Genomic DNA, 19,686 nt, shown 5'->3' with positions numbered 1-19,686 from the left:
TCTTTATGTCTGAAGTTTAAGCACTTGAAGATGACCGGACGGGGTCTAGATTGGTTAGTCTCACGTGGGGGTCCTAGTCTATGGGCTCGCTCAACTTCCATCGATGAGAGTTCTTCAGGGATACCCAGAAGGTCTGGTAAATCGGAGAGGAGGAATTTCAGAAGATCAGGGCCTCTCAGTGTTTCTTTAAGACCCACAATACGCAAATTGTTACGTCTCGAACGATTTTCTAGGTCGTCTATCTTCATCATCATATGTTGGCGTGTAGTTGTTAGAGAGACGACTTGCTCTTTAAGGTCTTCAATTTCTTTAAAGTTAACGCCAATCCTATTTTCGTTTACCGAGATTCTGCGAGACATAGAGCTGAGCTCTGATTTTAGGTCCGACACTGCTGTCATAAATTTATCTGCCTGAGCTTGTAGTAAAGGTTCCACCGTTTCTTTAATTGCTTTCACTATATCTGAATAGGAAGGAGGAGCGGGGGGCGCCTTCGGGGCCATGGTAGGCGATGATTCAATTGGGCTGTCTAAACTGACAGGCTGGGAGGACCGTGGCGGAGAGATGGTGCTTGGTTCTCCGCGCTTATCGCCACTCTTGTATCTTTGGGGTTTTGGTGTAGAAGATCTTAGGAATTTGTCCATAATAGTAATTATGAGGTCATGAGGGTCGGACAGATGATGATTTGCCGTTGGTTATATGTATAGTGAAATATCTACATCACAGTTGTGGGTGGTGTAAATTCACATAGCACTGCGAATTGTCTCCATTGCTGGTGAGCGGAGAGCGGGCGTATTACGTAGAGTACACCGAGGTATGCACTTGTGTTTACCAGGTAGAAAGTTGCTATCGCCAATATATATGGTAGCAGCGAGACTTTGAGGGCGTGATAGACAGTAGCGGTAACGTAGTATGTCAGTTACAACGGCAATCCGGCCTGCGGTATCACCGCGTAAGCACGCCAACTGGAAACAAATTAGTAGGTATTGAGTAAGTCTCACTCACCTCCCACACACATGGCGATGGGGAGGGGGGGGGTGAAGGATGTAATTCACTTCGTGGCAGCGGACCGGATAAATATCTTCTTATCCTGTGGTCAGCGATGGCAGCAGCCAGAGGTAACTGTTGCAGTATAATGCAATTCGGGGCCCAGGTATAATGAGTGAAGGGCAAAGGGGGGGGAGGGAGGGGGCAGTGTATGGAAGCTCTGTGGTGCTCCTGTGGTCACAGATATGGAGTGGTGCACATATGGGTTTAAAACCTGCAGGCTCCCTCACCCCTGTAGCTCCCCTCCACCTCACTCAGTTGAGGTAAATGATGTTTATGATACTCCAAGGGGGAGAGAGGTGCAGGGAAGAATCCCCCGTCGTCCGTGGATGATCTTTGCCGGCGCAGCACCGGAAGTGCGGGTGCGCGGCTTTCTCCGTCCCCGAGCGCTGGGTCACGATCCCGCTTCCCGGCCTCAGGTACAGTACAGGAGGGGGTCTCCTGGGCTTCTCAGTCGTCCGCGGGCTGTTCCAAGGGGGAGAGAGGTGCAGGGAAGAATCCCCTGCCGTCTGTGGGTGATCTTTGCCGGCGCAGCACCGGAAGTGCGGGCGCACGGCTTTCTCCATCCCCGAGCGCTGGTTCACGATCCAGCTTCCCGGGCCTCAGGTACAGTGTAGGAGGGGGTTTCCCGGGCTTCTCAGTCGGCCGTGGGTCCAGGTAAGGGGTCTTTGCGTCCGCGGGCAGTTCCGGCACCCACGCGTCTCCCGGAGCTCCCCGGCGGGCTGGTGTGGAAATCGAGGCCGCGGCTCTGGTGTCCGGTGTAGGCCACAACCTGCAGAGGCCGTAAAAACGGTCTCCCGGCTCCGTGACCAGACACCCGGGTGCCCTGAGCCGCAAGGAGGGGTATAAGAATGTGCTGGGGAAATTTATTGTTGCTGGAGGTGATGATTTTTTATCGAATGAGCAGGAGGCTTAATTCTCTGCTGCCAGTCGCCTCTCCAGTCAGGCCACGCCCCCGAAAGACAGCATTTTAAGTGAGTCAAAGCCAAACACAATGTTTCAGTTTATTGGTAAACTTTCATTGGTAAACTTTCATCAGCAATGAAGGTATATCCCTGATGAAAATGTAACAATAATCTGAAACATCTGCTTCTCTTTGCTCTAGATATGTGAGAGTATCAAATGTTTGAGGCACTGATTTAGTTATCACTGCCTACAACCTCTCATCATGGTAAATGGTACAGTAGATTTTCTCACTTTTGTCCATTATTTAATTGCCAAGTATTCCATCTATTAATTGTACTCCTAAATCGATTGTTATTTTTCTAACACAGTTTCCTTGGCTTTAGTATTCCAGTATATTTATATTACCATTTATCTGGAACTTATAATCAATGAATTAAAGAGGGGTGAGGCATTACATAGAGTGATTACTACAAGGCATTACTTGGAGTTTTTACTAAATTACTTCTCCTTTATCCTATTTTCTTTGCATCTGTTCTATAGTGTTGATAAATAAGAAGTGCTTTTACCTTTAGTATATTCAATGTATGGATATCCCTGAGGGTTATTTTTGAAGCGCATCTAAATGTCTTAGTTTTGTAGCAATGCACTTTGGTGATCTGCACAGCACACAATACGATGCATCTATTTTGCACTTTAGGGTAGCCTTTGAAAAGTAAGTTGACTTCTGCATGCTAAGGACGAGTAGGGCATCCTGCACATTATGCCTCTAAAGTTCAAAGGCAAGCCAACAAGTGACAACAGCCATAGAGTCACATAGCTAATTAGACAATATAAACCATAGTGCTTTAGCATATTATTGAACTTCCTTAGTTTGGCACCATAAGTTCATTATATATTGTGCTACCAGACCTGAGTCTAAGTCCAGAATAAGCCTCTTATTCTTCATAGAGGGGGTTTCTTAAAAAAAAGGGGGTGGGGGGGGGCAATAGTTTGACATGATTGATCTTTTTCTAGTGGGTACAAATTCATACCTAGGCACTGCTCCATATTTCAATATACTATGAGGAAGCCATTTACTGCCATGTGATGGCCATACATGACAAGAACACAGCTGAAATTAAACCCTCTCCACTATTTTCTCATTACAACAATCTTACTCTGCATAATGAAAGCTCTTGTTTCTGCATTTCTCTGTAAAACAAAGAACATGTTTGCACCTTTCCTATACTATGCTGAGAACGTCTTTACAATGCCCAACTTCTCCTCTCTGCCTGTGCAAATAGCTGCTCTTCATCAGTTTCACCTATCTTGCTCTGCAAAGCTATACGCCATGGTGAAGCTGTATGTGTACAGTTCACTTTGAGCTTCTTAAATGATTTCTCCTCTGTCTAACATGATCATAGAGATTCTTGACTTGTTATCTAAGAAATCTTCTATTTTGTCAATAAAAAAATATAGTTCTTAAAGTGCACAGCTACATTGTATGTGCTGTATAAACATTATACAAAAATGAACTTTCAATGGTAACCAATTTGGGTACATGTTAGGTCATGTTAAAGATGCACATACAAAGCACTGTATCTAATGCTGGGCATACATTGTACAAACTGTCGGTCAAACTAATAGACATTGTATCTGGAAGCCAGAAGATATTGTGGCCAAACACTGGGGCTCATTTATTATTGCAATGCGATCTGGGCAAGATATTAGTGCCCAAGATTGCATTGCAGGATGCGCATATATCAGGCAGATGTATGAAGGCACAGTTGCTGGGACAGGGGTTCTGTCCCTGCAATGTGCACAGAGTGGCATCGGGACTAATTTGTTTGCGCGGTCCCGCCATTGCCGGGTATGATTCCGGGGGAACCCTGTACCGGCTAATATTGCAATGTGTCGCCCATAAGCTACAACTGGCTAACGCCATTTTCAGATGATGTTAGCTACTTCACATCCGGAGCTTGGTAAATCTGGCAGCATTGCATGCCCAATAAAAACCTATGGGTGCTGCGGCTGCAGGTGGGAATCTCAGATATCTGCTGTGATCCCTCTGTCATACATTCATGGGATACTAAATATTTGCGGTAATGTCCCAAAAATGTATGTTTTGGGGGAATAAGGCACAAATATTCAATAATAAATGGGCCCCACAGTGAGATATCTCACAATGTATTGCCACACAATATCAATGTTCCTGTTTCTCTCCTGTTAATGAACAGGGGAAATGCTGGGTGGGTAAGTACGGCCGAACATACACTGCCAGGTGCGACTGATTAGCAGCTTACAAATGATCAGATCTTTCGGACATAACGGATGACCTTTGACAAGTCCGAAAGACTGATAAATTGTTGTTGGTCAAGGAAATACACTGTACAGTTATCTAGTCGATCCACTAACAGATCAGCTAGATAATTGTATAATGTATACCAAGCATAAAGCAGGCTTATGTTATGCGCTTATTGGTTAGCTGTGAATCCAGCCTATAATCGCATAGTTTGTTGCTGTGATTGATCAGCAATGATCAGACAGTCAGGCATGAGAAAATTTCCAACAAGCCTGAGTGATCAGATAATTGGTCAGCTGCATCTGGCAGTATATGCATTGCTGCGGCTAACTGGCCAACATTTTCCATGTTCCTTCTCAGGGGAGCACAGGAAAACATCTCCTCCACAGGGGAGGAACCTGGGTATCATGTGGCCATACACTGTGAGATATCTCATAGTGTATGGCCACGATATCTGACAGATAAATTGTCTGTCTGTCTGACAGCCAGGTTATCTCACAGTATATGCCCAGCATTACAAACATAAAAATTTGTTGCCTCATAAACTTTCATGATTGTAATTAAAATTGTTACTGATATAGAAGTTGTATACCCAGGTGTGTTGTCTTGCTTAGAATAAAGCAGTTCATACTGGGCTCATTGGATTATTATCAGTTTGATTCTTATTTCACTTTGGATTTGTGTGCAGATGATGTTGTTAGGTAAATGTCATGGGACCCTCACCTCGGTAGAATGGCTGTCTGTTACTGATTTTTCAGTTATAAGAAGAACGGTATTTCTGACCCTGTGTGTACCCAATAGTTAAATTATCCCTAAATACAAAGACCTCAGTTCCCCCCTCACCTACGTTGGACATCTCCGGCACAGAGGCCCTGTAGGGAGGGTGCAGGAAAACAGGGGGGTTGTCATTAATGTCCTGCACCTTGATGATGAATTGGGAGGGGGGTTCAAGAGGTCGGAGAGTAAGCTTGTCCACAGCCTGTGCCAGTAGCACATACTCCTCCTTCTCTTCCCGATCCAGGGACTTTGTGACATGAATATTCCCAGTTTTCTCATCAATAACAAACACAGAACCGGCTCCTTCTCCAGTCAGGACGTACTTGGCTCGTCCCTCTCCACGGTCTGCATCTGTGTGTAGCTGTGAAAACATAATAACAAGTATTATAATGTTATGAACACAATAACAACTTCAAAGAGTGACAATTGCAATGCTCATATGTTTTGCGCGGTTTTTAGTAGAGATGTGCACCGGAAATTTTTCGGGTTTTGTGTTTTGGTTTTGGGTTCGGTTCCGCGGCCGTGTTTTGGGTTCAAACGCGTTTTGGCAAAACCTCACCGAATTTTTTTTGTCGGATTCGGGTGTGTTTTGGATTCGGGTGTTTTTTTCAAAAAACCCTAAAAAACAGCTTAAATCATAGAATTTGGGGGTCATTTTGATCCCAAAGTATTATTAACCTCAATAACCATAATTTCCACTAATTTTCAGTCTATTCTGAACACCTCACACCTCACAATATTATTTTTAGTCCTAAAATTTGCACCGAGGTCGCTGGATGACTAAGCTCAGCGACCCAAGTGGCCGACACAAACACCTGGCCCATCTAGGAGTGGCACTGCAGTGTCACGCAGGATGGCCCTTCCAAAAAACACTCCCCAAACAGCACATGACGCAAAGAAAAAAAGAGGCGCAATGAGGTAGCTGTGTGACTAAGCTCAGCGACCCAAGTGGCCGACACAAACACCTGGCCCATCTAGGAGTGGCACTGCAGTGTCACGCAGGATGGCCCTTCCAAAAAACACTCCCCAAACAGCACATGACGCAAAGAAAAAAAGAGGCGCAATGAGGTAGCTGTGTGACTAAGCTCAGCGACCCTAGTTGCCGACACAAACACCTGGCCCATCTAGGAGTGGCACTGCAGTGTCACGCAGGATGGCCCTTCCAAAAAACACTCCCCAAACAGCACATGACGCAAAGAAAAATGAAAGAAAAAAGAGGTGCAAGATGGAATTGTCCTTGGGCCCTCCCACCCACCCTTATGTTGTATAAACAGGACATGCACACTTTAACCAACCCATCATTTCAGTGACAGGGTCTGCCACATGACTGTGACTGAAATGACGGGTTGGTTTGGACCCCCACCAAAAAAGAAGCAATTAATCTCTCCTTGCACAAACTGGCTCTACAGAGGCAAGATGTCCACCTCATCATCATCCTCCGATTCATCACCGTGTACATCCCCCTCCTCACAGATTATCAATTCGTCCCCACTGGAATCCACCATCACAGCTCCCTGTGTACTACTTTGTGGAGGCAATTGCTGCTGGTGAATGTCTCCATGGAGGAATTGATTATAATTCATTTTAATGAACATCATCTTCTCCACATTTTCTGGAAGTAACCTCGTACGCCGATTGCTGACAAGGTGAGCGGCGGCACTAAACACTCTTTCGGAGTACACACTTGTGGGAGGGCAACTTAGGTAGAATAAAGCCAGTTTGTGCAAGGGCCTCCAAATTGCCTCTTTTTCCTGCCAGTATACGTACGGACTGTCTGACGTGCCTACTTGGATGCGGTCACTCATATAATCCTCCACCATTCTTTCAATGGGGAGAGAATCATATGCAGTGACAGTAGACGACATGTCCGTAATCGTTGGCAGGTCCTTCAGTCCGGACCAGATGTCAGCATCAGCAGTCGCTCCAGACTGCCCTGCATCACCGCCAGCGGGTGGGCTCGGAATTCTGAGCCTTTTCCTCGCACCCCCAGTTGCGGGAGAATGTGAAGGAGGAGATGTTGACAGGTCGCGTTCCGCTTGACTTGACAATTTTCTCACCAGCAGTTCTTTGAACCCCTGCAGACTTGTGTCTGCCGGAAAGAGAGATACAACGTAGGTTTTAAATCTAGGATCGAGCACGGTGGCCAAAATGTAGTGCTCTGATTTCAACAGATTGACCACCCGTGAATCCTTGTTAAGCGAATTAAGGGCTCCATCCACAAGTCCCACATGCCTAGCGGAATCGCTCTGTGTTAGCTCCTCCTTCAATGTCTCCAGCTTCTTCTGCAAAAGCCTGATGAGGGGAATGACCTGACTCAGGCTGGCAGTGTCTGAACTGACTTCACGTGTGGCAAGTTCAAAAGGTTGCAGAACCTTGCACAACGTTGAAATCATTTTCCACTGCGCTTGAGACAGGTGCATTCCACCTCCTATATCGTGCTCAGTTGTATAGGCTTGAATGGCCTTTTGCTGCTCCTCCAACCTCTGAAGCATATTGAGGGTTGAATTCCACCTCGTTACCACTTCTTGCTTCAGATGATGGCAGGGCAGGTTCAGGCGTTTTTGGTGTTGCTCCAGTCTTCTGTACGTGGTGCCTGTACGCCGAAAGTGTCCCGCAATTCTTCTGGCCACCGACAGCATCTCTTGCACGCCCCTCTCGTTTTTTAAATAATTCTGCACCACCAAATTCAAGGTATGTGCAAAACATGGGACGTGATGGAATTTGCCCATATTTAATGCACACACAATATTGCTGGCGTTGTCCGATGCCACAAATCCACAGGAGAGTCCAATTGGGATAAGCCATTCTGCGATGATCTTCCTCAGTTGCCGTAAGAGGTTTTTAGCTGTGTGCGTATTCTGGAAAGCGGTGATACAAAGCGTAGCCTGCCTAGGAAAGAGTTGGCGTTTGCGAGATGCTGCTACTGGTGCCGCCGCTGCTGTTCTTGCGGCGGGAGTCCATACATCTACCCAGTGGGCTGTCACAGTCATATAGTCCTGAGTCTGCCCTGCTCCACTTGTCCACATGTCCGTGGTTAAGTGGACATTGGGTACAACTGCATTTTTTAGGACACTGGTGAGTCTTTTTCTGAGGTCTGTGTACATTTTCGGTATCGCCTGCCTAGATTAATGGAACCTAGATGGTATTTGGTACCGGGGACACAGTACCTCAAACAAGTCTATAGTTGGCTCTGCAGTAATGATGGATACCGGAACCACGGTTCTCACCGCCCAGGATGCCAAGGCCTCAGTTATCCGCTTTGCAGCAGGATGACTGCTGTGATATTTCATCTTCCTCGCAAAGGACTGTTGGACAGTCAATTGCTTGGTGGAAGTAGTAAAAGTGGTCTTACGACTTCCCCTCTGGGATGACCATCGACTCCCAGCAGCAACAACAGCAGCGCCAGCAGCAGTAGGCGTTACACGCAAGGATGCATCGGAGGAATCCCAGGCAGGAGAAGACTCGTCAGAATTGCCAGTGACATGGCCTGCAGGACTATTGGCATTCCTGGGGAAGGAGGACATTGACACTGAGGGAGTTGGTGGGGTGGTTTGCGTGAGCTTGGTTACAAGAGGAAGGGATTTACTGGTCAGTGGACTGCTTCCGCTGTCGCCCAAAGTTTTTGAACTTGTCACTGACTTATGATGAATGCGCTGCAGGTGACGTATAAGGGAGGATGTTCCGAGGTGGTTAACGTCCTTACCCCTACTTATTACAGCTTGACAAAGGCAACACACGGCTTGACAAATGTTGTCCGCATTTCTGTTGAAATACTTCCACACTGAAGAGCTGATTTTTTTGGTATTTTCACCAGGCATGTCAATGGCCATATTCCTCCCACGGACAACAGGTGTCTCCCCGGGTGCCTGACTTAAACAAACCACCTCACCATCAGAATCCTCCTGGTCAATTTCCTCCCCAGCGCCAGCAACACCCATATCCTCCTCATCCTGGTGTACTTCAACACTGACATCTTCAATCTGACTATCAGGAACTGGACTGCGGGTGCTCCTTCCAGCACTTGCAGGGGGCGTGCAAATGGTGGAAGGCGCATGCTCTTCACGTCCAGTGTTGGGAAGGTCAGGCATCGCAACCGACACAATTGGACTCTCCTTGTGGATTTGTGATTTCGAAGAACGCACAGTTATTTGCTGTGCTTTTGCCAGCTTAAGTCTTTTCATTTTTCTAGCGAGAGGCTGAGTGCTTCCATCCTCATGTGAAGCTGAACCACTAGCCATGAACATAGGCCAGGGCCTCAGCCGTTCCTTGCCACTCCGTGTGGTAAATGGCATATTGGCAAGTTTACGCTTCTCCTCCGACGATTTTATTTTAGATTTTTGAGTCCTTTTTTTACTGATATTTGGTGTTTTGGATTTTACATGCTCTGTACTATGACATTGGGCATCGGCCTTGGCAGACGACGTTGATGGCATTTCATCGTCTCGGCCATGACTAGTGGCAGCAGCTTCAGCACGAGGTGGAAGTGGATCTTGATCTTTCCCTATTTTTGGAACCTCAACATTTTTGTTCTCCATATTTTAATAGGCACAACTAAAAGGCACCTCAGGTAAACAATGGAGATGGATGGATACTAGTATACTTATGGATGACGAGCGACTGCCGACACAGAGGTAGCTACAGCCGTGGACTACCGTACTGCGTCTGCTAGTATAGACTGGATGATAATGATATAAAAAATATATATATCACTACTGCAGGACAGGTATATATTGTATAATGATGGACCTGCTGGACACTGTCAGCACTGCAGACTCCTAAACTACTAGTATGAAGAAGATAGAAAAAAAAACCCACCACAGGTAGGTATACAATTATGGACGAGCGACTGCCGACACAGAGGTAGCTACAGCCGTGGACTACCGTACTGCGTCTGCTAGTATAGACTGGATGATAATGATATAAAAAAAATATATATATCACTACTGCAGGACAGGTATATATTGTATAATGACGGACCTGCTGGACACTGTCAGCACTGCAGACTCCTAAACTACTAGTATGAAGAAGATAGAAAAAAAAAAAACCACCACAGGTAGGTATACAATTATGGACGAGCGACTGCCGACACAGAGGTAGCTACAGCCGTGGACTACCGTACTGCGTCTGCTAGTATAGACTGGATGATAATGATATAAAAAATATATATATATCACTACTGCAGGACAGGTATATATTGTATAATGACGGACCTGCTGGACACTGTCAGCACTGCAGACTCCTAAACTACTAGTATGAAGAAGATAGAAATATAATGAATGACGGACCTGCTGGACACTGTCAGCAGAATGCGTTTATATATAGAATAAAAAAAAAAAACACCACACGAGTGTTTAACTTTTTCAGGCAGACAATATACTGGTGGTCACTGCTGGTCAGTCACACTGGCACTCTGGCAGCAAAAGTGTGCACTGTTAAATATGTACTCCTGCTATAACTGCTCCCCAGTCTCCCCCACAATTAAGCTGTGTGAGCAGTGAGCACTACTCAGCACAGTCAGATATACATAGATGATATTATCATGCAGCACACTGAGGCTGAGCACAGATATGGTATGTGACTGTGTATCGTTTTTTTTCAGGCAGAGAACGGATTATATTAAATAATAAATAAAACTGGTGGTCACCACTAGTATAACTATCAGCAAAACTCTGCACTCTCTGAGTACTCCTAGTGCTCCAGTAAATCAAGTGTCTCACTCTCTATCTAAACGGAGAGGACGCCAGCCACGTCCTCTCCCTATCAATCTCAATGCACATGTGAAAATGGCGGCGACGCGCGGCTCCTTATATAGAATCCGAGTCTCGCGATAGAATACGAGCCTCGCGAGAATCCGACAGCGGGATGATGATGTTCGGGCGCGCTCGGGTTAGCCGAGCAAGGCGGGAAGATCCGAGTCTGCCTCGGACCCGTGTAAAAAGTGTGAAGTTCGGGGGGGGGGGGGGGGGGGGGGCGGATTCCGAGGAACCGAACCCGCTCATCTCTAGTTTTTAGCCTCCCCTACATTTACCTAAATGAGTCAACAGAAGCCTCAGGCCTGGATGTAATGGGAGCCGGTAATGCCGCCCGGGAAATGATCTAACCACATCGGGCATTACAAATCTGCGTCTATTTCCCGGAACTCGGACAATGTAATGGTGTGCATCTATTTCCCGGCTTCTGCGTATCAGATCTGAGGTGATGGGTGTTTAGCCTAGAATGCGTCCGATATTTATGGACCAACCAAAATGCGTCTTTTACTATAGGAGGACCACAGTGTCAAAGAAAGTTACCCATTGTCCCCCAAAAGTCCCATGATTAAAGCAATACACACCCTAAATAATCCCCAGTCGCACAAGCAGTTTATGCTGATTTAAATGATATGTGGCATGGCTATATTCAGTGTGTAATTATGATTGTATCTAATTATGTTACAGTGTCCTAGATTTAGAAGCAAAACTATGCGAATAGGACGCACAAGCAGCTCCTGCTGTTTAAAAGTGATATGCAACATGCCTATATTCTATGTATAATAGCAACTGTATTTGCATACAAAATGTTATGCTACAGTGTATTCCAGCCAAACACTGTAACATAATTTGGTATGCTGATAGTCACAATTATATACAGAATATAGCCATGCCGCATATAATTTAAATCAGCATAAGCTGCTTGTGCATCCTAATACATCCATTTGTGTATCAAAAGCATTTTCCTGTGCAAAAATGACATCTACACTACATGGACTATTTTAACTGATCAAAGTTTTTGTTTTTATTTTTTTGTGCCAAAATGTATTGAAACGTGTTTCAAGTAAATGATCTTGAAAAGTGTATTTAGAATTTATTTTTTTCAAAATTTTTATAACCATCTCGGCCATACAAAACACCTTCAAATTCTTTGAGAGTTTTAGAGCTGTTTTGTGTCAGACTCGTAGTATCGGACTCCATTATATTGGCCAAGTTGTATACTTAACACACCCAAAATATCTGGATCCGATTTTTTATCGGGCTCTCTACTTTAGAGCCAAAAGCAACCGAAAAAGCTGGTTTGCAGCTGCTAATACATTAGACGACTTTGCAAAATGCCCGCAAACATCAGACATTTTGCAGTTATTGGCTCCCAATACATCCTGGCCTCGAAGTGCATGCAACGGCTGAACTTTAGCACAGCGACTATCAAGATCATTGGGATATACTAGATATATGATTAGTCTGTGCTATTACGTGTGTAGAAATAACCATGCACTAACAGTTAAGCAATAATTTAAATTGCTTTTCTTTTATCCTGTTTTCCTGTTTTCTTTCCATCAGCTCTACGGTAACAACTTATGTAACCATACAGGAATATTCAGTTTCCATTATAAGCAACTTGATTCAGACCTGATTCAGAGATGGAAGCAGTGAGCATCACTGCTGTGTCTTTGGATGCAGCAGCGATGCTCAAATATTCTAATGTAGCAGGAGGTGTCTGCAGGGAAAAGATGCCTCCTGCATGCAGCGCTGATATGAGTTCTGTGTCCAAAGATGTAGCATCGGGTCACCATAACGACCATCAGTTGCGATGGCCACAGCAGTCAGCCAACTGAATAAGGGTCTATTCGTGAAGCAGTGAAAAGTGTGGAGAAACGAGCCAGTGGAGAAGTTGCCCATGGCAACCAATCAGCATTGAAGTAGCATTTATAATTTGTATACTATACAATTGTATGGAGCAGCTGATTGGCTGCCATGAGCAACTTCTCCACAGGCTCACTTCTTCAGGTTTTTCACAGCTTCATGAATAAACCCCTAAGTCTCAGCTTACTCAGACTGGCTGCCGGAACTCCTCTGCTGGAGCCAGGAAGCCTGTCCTTGGCACTCCTACAAAGTGGAGACAATACCCCATTTTGTAGAACGGTCCTTGTCTCCGCCCTCAATGTTGCAGCATGTCAATCATGCCGCGGCTATGGGAGGACTGCAAGTGATCATGCAGGATTTGTTCTGAACATGTGCAGACCTCCAAACATCAGAGATGTACGTAAACCATCGGGTTTATGTACATCTCTGAATCAGGCCCTTAACTCATAAATTTGCTGTAAAATGTTTCTGTTCAAACTTTTCATTGGTTATTGTGTTGCCTGAAACATTGCTATTATATGCTAATGTGCTAAATAAAAATCATAGTGTAAGTATATTTTGTAAGTGCCATTTCTCTTTATTACTTCATTACTTCTTTACATCTGGTACCAAGATCTGCTACTGGTTTGCTCTGGAGTGCCCTCCTTTTGCTTATTTGTGTGTGATCTGCTATGTAAATGTTGAAAATTGCCAATTCCATAAATGTTAATAATCATTTGTATGCTAAATTATAAAAAGACAATAGCAAAATGATGCCACATGTGGCTAACTGTAGCAATATAGATTGTCCACTTTAGAAATCAGAGGAAAGGGCTGCAAGTAAATAAATCATTCCACTGCTGCCATTCCTTATTGCGGCATACTGAAAACTGTATAAACACTTTGGCCAGTATTTACTAATATTCGTGTTTGAGTCGGTTTGTGTAGTGTTTAAACTCGTTTTGTATCGGGTGCATTTTCATGCAACTTTTTGAATCCATATACGCAAAGTTACGAAGCAGTCGACTTTATGGTTTTCGTATTTTCCGATGTCGATGCCAGTCGTTTTTTTTTGGCACATTTTCGGCCGACATTGTCGTTTGCGTACGTGTTTTTGATGTTTTTGCTGGTTTTTTTCCTAAGTTAAACGCGGCAGGGTTTTTTCCCCCCCCGCGGCCGCATTTTCACTTTCAGTTTCGATTTTCAGCCCCGTTCATGATTGGTTGTGTTTCAGATGGTAGGAGTGTCTGTGCGCAACCATATAAATACGCCCCAAACCGTCCGCACCTCGTGGGTTTAGTTAGTGGTGAGGAGGAGGGAGGTTGTGCTGTGCAGGTAGGTGAATTTGTGGTTTGGTGAGGAGTGTTGGTAGCGATTTCTGAGTGTGGTATTGTGTTTGAAAGTCGTCTTGTCATTCTTGTTGTCTTGTTTTTTTGTGGTTTTGTCTCATTTTTAGTCCAAGTTATTTTTCTTTATAGTCCCTTGTCAGTGTTTGTGTGTGGGTGTGTGTGTGTGAGTTGTATAGTGGTAGTGGAGGAGTGTGTTGTTTGTATTTTTTTTTCCTGTGTTAAATTGTTTAGACACACAATTATGTGTGACTCAGAGGTGGGTGAGGTGGAGGGTGTGAGTGAGGGGGAGGAGGTAGGTCAGGTGGAGGAGGTGAGTGTTAGTGAGGTTAGTGAGGTGGAGGAGGTGGGTGAGGTTGCTGCAGCAGCCTCAAGTGATAGTGATAGTGACAGTCAGACAGCTCCGCAGCCACGCACCACTACTAAGACTGGGCGGAATGTAAAGTTTAGTTTTGCTGAAAATGTGGCATTGGTGCGTGAGCTGATGAAGTATCAGAGGCAGCTATTTGGCCCTGAGTCCGCCAAGGTGCCAACACGGAGGAAGACGGTGTTGTGGGCGAAAGTTGTTGCTACTGTCAATAGTGAGGGGGTGGTCAAGCGGACGGAGGACACGTGCCGCAAACGGTACTATGACATAAAGCGACGTGTGAAGTCCAAAATGGCCAAGGAGGCCAAGTCGGCTCAGAAAACCGGTGGTGGGCAGCCCTATATTGCAAGATATCTGGAGTATGAGGAGCCCATGCGGAGTGTAATACCTCCTGAAGTTGTCTGTGCAACCCATGTCTGGGATTCAGATAGGCCCAGGAAGAATGGTAAGCATGTGTATTTGCATTGACATTCTTTTTTTTTTTTAAATGTGTGTCATGTGACGTTGCATATTACTCCCATCTTCAAGTGTGTGTCAGCAAATACATTGTTTTGGTTAATGTTTTATACAAAAGCCAATGTAACATCTTACTTTATTTTATGTCATGTGTTTTTATGAAAGATATTTTGCATGTGTAGTTTGGACTTGGTGTGTCTCTGAATTGGCCTGCAATAATGTTTTCCTTTTGGGCGTTTTTTATATAAAAATTGTGACTATGTTTTATATTTATGTGATCCATGTGCAATGTTTTAAAAACAGTGGTTGTCATGTTAGAGGCTGGAATAGTGGAAAGTGGTTTGGAAACCACTTACATGTGTAATGCCATTATTAGATAATGTAACATTTTTGACACAAAATAACACTGTTTGATTGATAATTTTTAGCTTGTATTTGTACCGTGACACCACACTGCAGTGTAATTAGTAAAATATTGCTACATTTTGGTTTGGCTCATATAGTGCTAATGTGTGTTTGGAGTGCCACATCACAGAGCAATTTCTATATTGCATCTGTAATATTTATCCTTTCAATACAAAATAAAGATGTGTGTGTTTTTGGTTGGTATTTTTTTTTTTTAATTAACTTGTGGCCTATGTCAGTGTTCTGTACATGTTTTCCTGTGTTGATTGTGCCATAGTGCATATATCTATTGGACAATGTTTTTTTTTTTTTTTTTTTGGTTTCCGCTCCTTATGTTTTTTTTTACAAAAAAAACAAGCATTTCTTAAAGAATAAATGTTTATAAGCATAATGGGTGGATGTATCCACAATAGCATGAATATTTTTTTTAAATTAATTTTATACAGTGGTTGAAAAAAGCAAAACTACTCGTCGGCCAGTAAGTCCTATCACATCTGATGATGATGACGCTGCGGAAGCAGGTAAAGTGTCCATTGTAGTATAGGGTATGTTTGTAAAGGAATAGCCATAACAAAATTGAACTTTCATTAAAAGGTCCATCAAAAGAAGTATGGAGCAGCAGAAGTGGCACTTCTGTAAGACATCACCACAAAAAACCTGTGGCCGAAAAGAAAGCAAGGTCGTATGTCCCGCACCAACCACAGCAGGCTACTCCGCCACGAAGATTATCGTCCGTATGTTCGGTCCCCCCACTCCAAATTTTGGACACACCTCCAACACGTCATCCACACTCCCCTCATCTTGATTGTGAGTATCAAACTGAAATAAATGTTAAAAAATTCAGAACGTAATCAAAAATTTTCATAACCGCATTAAGGCAAAACACATCAAAAACTTAGATACTTACCGCAGTAAGTAAAAGCTGAAATGGAATCCCAGCTAAATGGCCTTGTCCACATCCAGTAAAGATATGTATGTCCACTTGAGCCATACAGTATGGCATTGTGTGTAAGATGCTGCAACAAAAAAGCATATTTTTATAATTGAAAAAAGTAAGGTTGTTTTTCCAAATTTCACATGTGTGTTTGAGGTAACATTGCAAAATACATAAAAAAACATTACTATGTTTGTTTGATCAAAGCTATAAGGTAACACATTATGGATTCCAATGTGTTTTTAGGGTGGAGTATGTGTGAGCTACAATAAAACTAAAGTGTTTGCTTTCACAATTAAGTAACCAGACACATTTGCCACAAACAGGCATATGTATGTATTTCAGTTCTGAGTGATGATGTTGCTAGGCAGAATAGTTGAAAGCAACAGTGAATGACATGTGTTCCATGTGTAGTGATTTGTTTACATTTCTCAAACATATGGATAGCTAACGTAGATTTGTTTAACATTTCAGCTTCTAGTCCTGGGAACAGCATCCCTCCGCAACAACAGCAATACAGTGACATGGAGGAGACAAACATCTTAGAAATGCAGCCATTAAGGCAAGGAATGAGCCCCCCAGCACCTGTGAGTACACCACCACAGCAAAGCACACCACCACCACCACAACACAGCCCAACAACACCAGTAACTCAAGGCCCTGATCAGGTGTTTTGGACCATTTGGGCTAGACAGCAGGCCACTAATGAAGATTGCCTGCGTAGGCAGACACAAATGTTTGCAAGCCTACCATCTCACCTCAGAAGAATATCAAGAAATCTGAGTAGACAAAATGAACAAACAACCAGAATAGGCAATACCATGGAACTCATGCGTACAGACATTACCCAGGTCATGGGCAACTTACAGCGCATAATGGAAGAACAGCACAGACTAATGGAAGAACAGCACAGACTAATGGAAGAACAGCACAGACAACAGCAAAGTTATATGAACATTTTTCAAAACAATCAAAAGATTAATGATAGTTTATTCCGAATTGTAGACAATCAAAATTCTGCTACACGTGAACTCAATGCCACCCTCACTAACCTGAATGAAACACTCAGATGCATGCACCAACAGCAAACAAGCAGCAGTTCTGGTACGACTACTCCAAATATCACGCCAATCTCATCACCACCAAGACGCTCCACCACCAGAGCACGACAACATGACAGTGCTAAAGGCAAAGGGCAGGACAAGCAGCCACCAAAAAAAACGTGAACATAATACAAGTTAGACATTTGTGATAAGTAACTCAAAATAGTTAGTCAGTGTATGTTTGGCAAAAATATATAACACTTAGCTCCTTGACAATTTTTACAACATCATTAATTATAAGTGGTACAAACAACAACCTAAAATTTGTACGCACATTTATTCTTTACCATTTTTTTGGTATTGGAGGAGGGAAATGTTGATGGAGCCGCACATACATGTTAGCAGGAAGTAAACTGACTACTTGATTTTTTTCTAATCATTACTCTTTCTAGATTCCAATCATTCTCTTTTCCTGCAGACACAATAATTGTCAGCCAGGCAGAATGTCTTTAGCAGGAAGTAAACTGACCACTTGATTTTTTTCTAATCATTACTCTTTCTAGATTCCAATCATTCTCTTTTCCTGCAGACACAATAATTGGCAGCCAGGCAGAATGTCTTTAGCAGGAAGTAAACTGAACACTTGATTTTTTTCTAATCATTACTCTTTCTAGATTCAAATCATTCTCTTTTCCTGCAGACAATCCAAATGCCAATGTTATTGATAACTATTTTACCTTTCTTCTCTATACAACATTACAAGAACAACACAATTGAGTTGCGTAAAAATCTTTTAATATGTTGGCATTGAATTTTTTACAAAACTTTGTCAAAATGAATGTCAGTATTGTTGGGACATGTTTGTGTGTGTTAAAAATTAGTAAGAATGTTATTACACATGATGCAGAAACCAACAAATAAGAACTTTAAACCAAAAAACAAAGAATGTGTTTAATAATGTATATATGTGGCAAACTGTGTATTTACTTACACATCATCAAGTTTACTGCATCAAACATTTGGAAATAAATTATTCCTGATTAGAGTAAGTTTGTGTCTCTTCAATATGATGGAGCATCACACATAGGGACACATGTATTCCTCAAGGCTAACATATTATATGTTGAGGAGTGTTTTTTGGGAACACACGTTGTCAAACTCGGCCCTCAGGACCCCACACAGTGCATGTTTTGCAGGTCTACTCACAGAATCACAAGTGACATAATTAGCTCCACCTGTGAACCTTTTCACATATGTCTGTGAGTAATTCATACACCTGTGCTTCTACTGGGTTACTTGAAAAAAATGCACTGTGTGTGGTCTTGAGGGCCGAGTTTGTGAACCTGTGCATTAGGACGTTACACACAATGATAAAGTGAAATACTAAATGGATTATGTGGGCTTGTAATAAATTAGCACTGCAAGTTTACGATCACTTATCCAGACTTAATGCATGCCACTCATAATCTGTTGTTTTGAGTTTTAAAATACACACAATACACATGCGACATTTGTTTTGCATAAAGCGAGGGTATGTTTGTATGTGTCAAGGAGACAGACACATTCTGAGTAATGGTTTTGGCAATAAAAATGGCAAAACATCTATTTATGATTACACAACAAATAAAATAAGCAAACCAAACTTACCTTAGAAATAGCGAGTGATGAGCTCTTGCCTAACCTGCCTCCCTACATCTGTACTCCAAGTATCACCAGATGTCTCTAATTCCTCTGCTTGCTGGCTGCTTTCTTCCTCTTCCTCCTCCTCCTCAACATGTGGCAGATGTTGTTGCAAACACATGTTATGAAGAAAGCAGCAGCAGAACACAATTTGAGTCACCTTGGAGGGACTATACAACAAAAGGCCACCAGACTTATCCAGACACCGAAACCTAGATTTCAGCACACCAAAACATCTTTCTATCACATTCCGTGTGGACTAAAGGTGCATGATTGTAATTGTGTTCAGCAGGGGTATCAGGTCGGGACAATGGAGTTAGAAGCCAAGAGAAACAGCCATATCCTCCATCACCTAAAAGACAGATATAGTAACGTGATTCATGTTAAGATACAGCAACACATAAGTAACACACTGTGGGGCAGATGTATTAACCTGTAGAAGGCATAAGGAAGTGATAAACCAGTGATATGTGCAAGGTAATAAAGGCAGCAAACTTCCTAAATGTTCATTTACATATTGGAGCTGATTGGCTGGTGCCTTTATCACCTTGCACAGAACACTGGTTTCTCACTTCCTTATGCCTTCTACAGGTTAATACATCTGCACCTGTATTTGGATAAAGTATACAGTAGCCATCCATCTGGCATTTGTCCGTCCTCAAACTTATCAAAGAGGGATGACTGACTGAGGATGAAGGAGTCATGGCAGCCCCCAGGGTAACCAGCAACAACACTCATTATTTTGAGATTTGCATCACAAACCACCTGCACATTTGTGTAGTGTTCGAAATGGTGATTAGTATATATGTGCTGCCTGCCCCTAGGTGGTCTCAGCTGAATGTGTGTGCAATCTAT

General features: G+C 43.3%; 1 protein-coding gene across 3 annotated transcripts in view; it reads right to left on the bottom strand.

Moving 5' to 3' along the window:
• CDH24 (cadherin 24) overlaps positions 1-19,686 on the bottom strand; it is a 145,868-nt gene that overhangs the window by 58,371 nt on the left and 67,811 nt on the right. For all 3 annotated transcript variants that reach the window (XM_063913555.1, XM_063913556.1, XM_063913554.1), the window contains one exon: positions 5,075-5,369. In XM_063913555.1, coding sequence (XP_063769625.1) covers positions 5,075-5,369 — 295 coding nt within the window. The remainder of the gene's footprint in view (positions 1-5,074; positions 5,370-19,686) is intronic.

Source organism: Pseudophryne corroboree, chromosome 1 (genome assembly GCF_028390025.1).
Source record: "Pseudophryne corroboree isolate aPseCor3 chromosome 1, aPseCor3.hap2, whole genome shotgun sequence".
NCBI lineage: Eukaryota > Metazoa > Chordata > Amphibia > Anura > Myobatrachidae > Pseudophryne > Pseudophryne corroboree.
The sequence above is the reverse complement of the archived record's forward strand: the minus strand, read 5'-3'. Positions and strand labels throughout refer to the sequence as shown.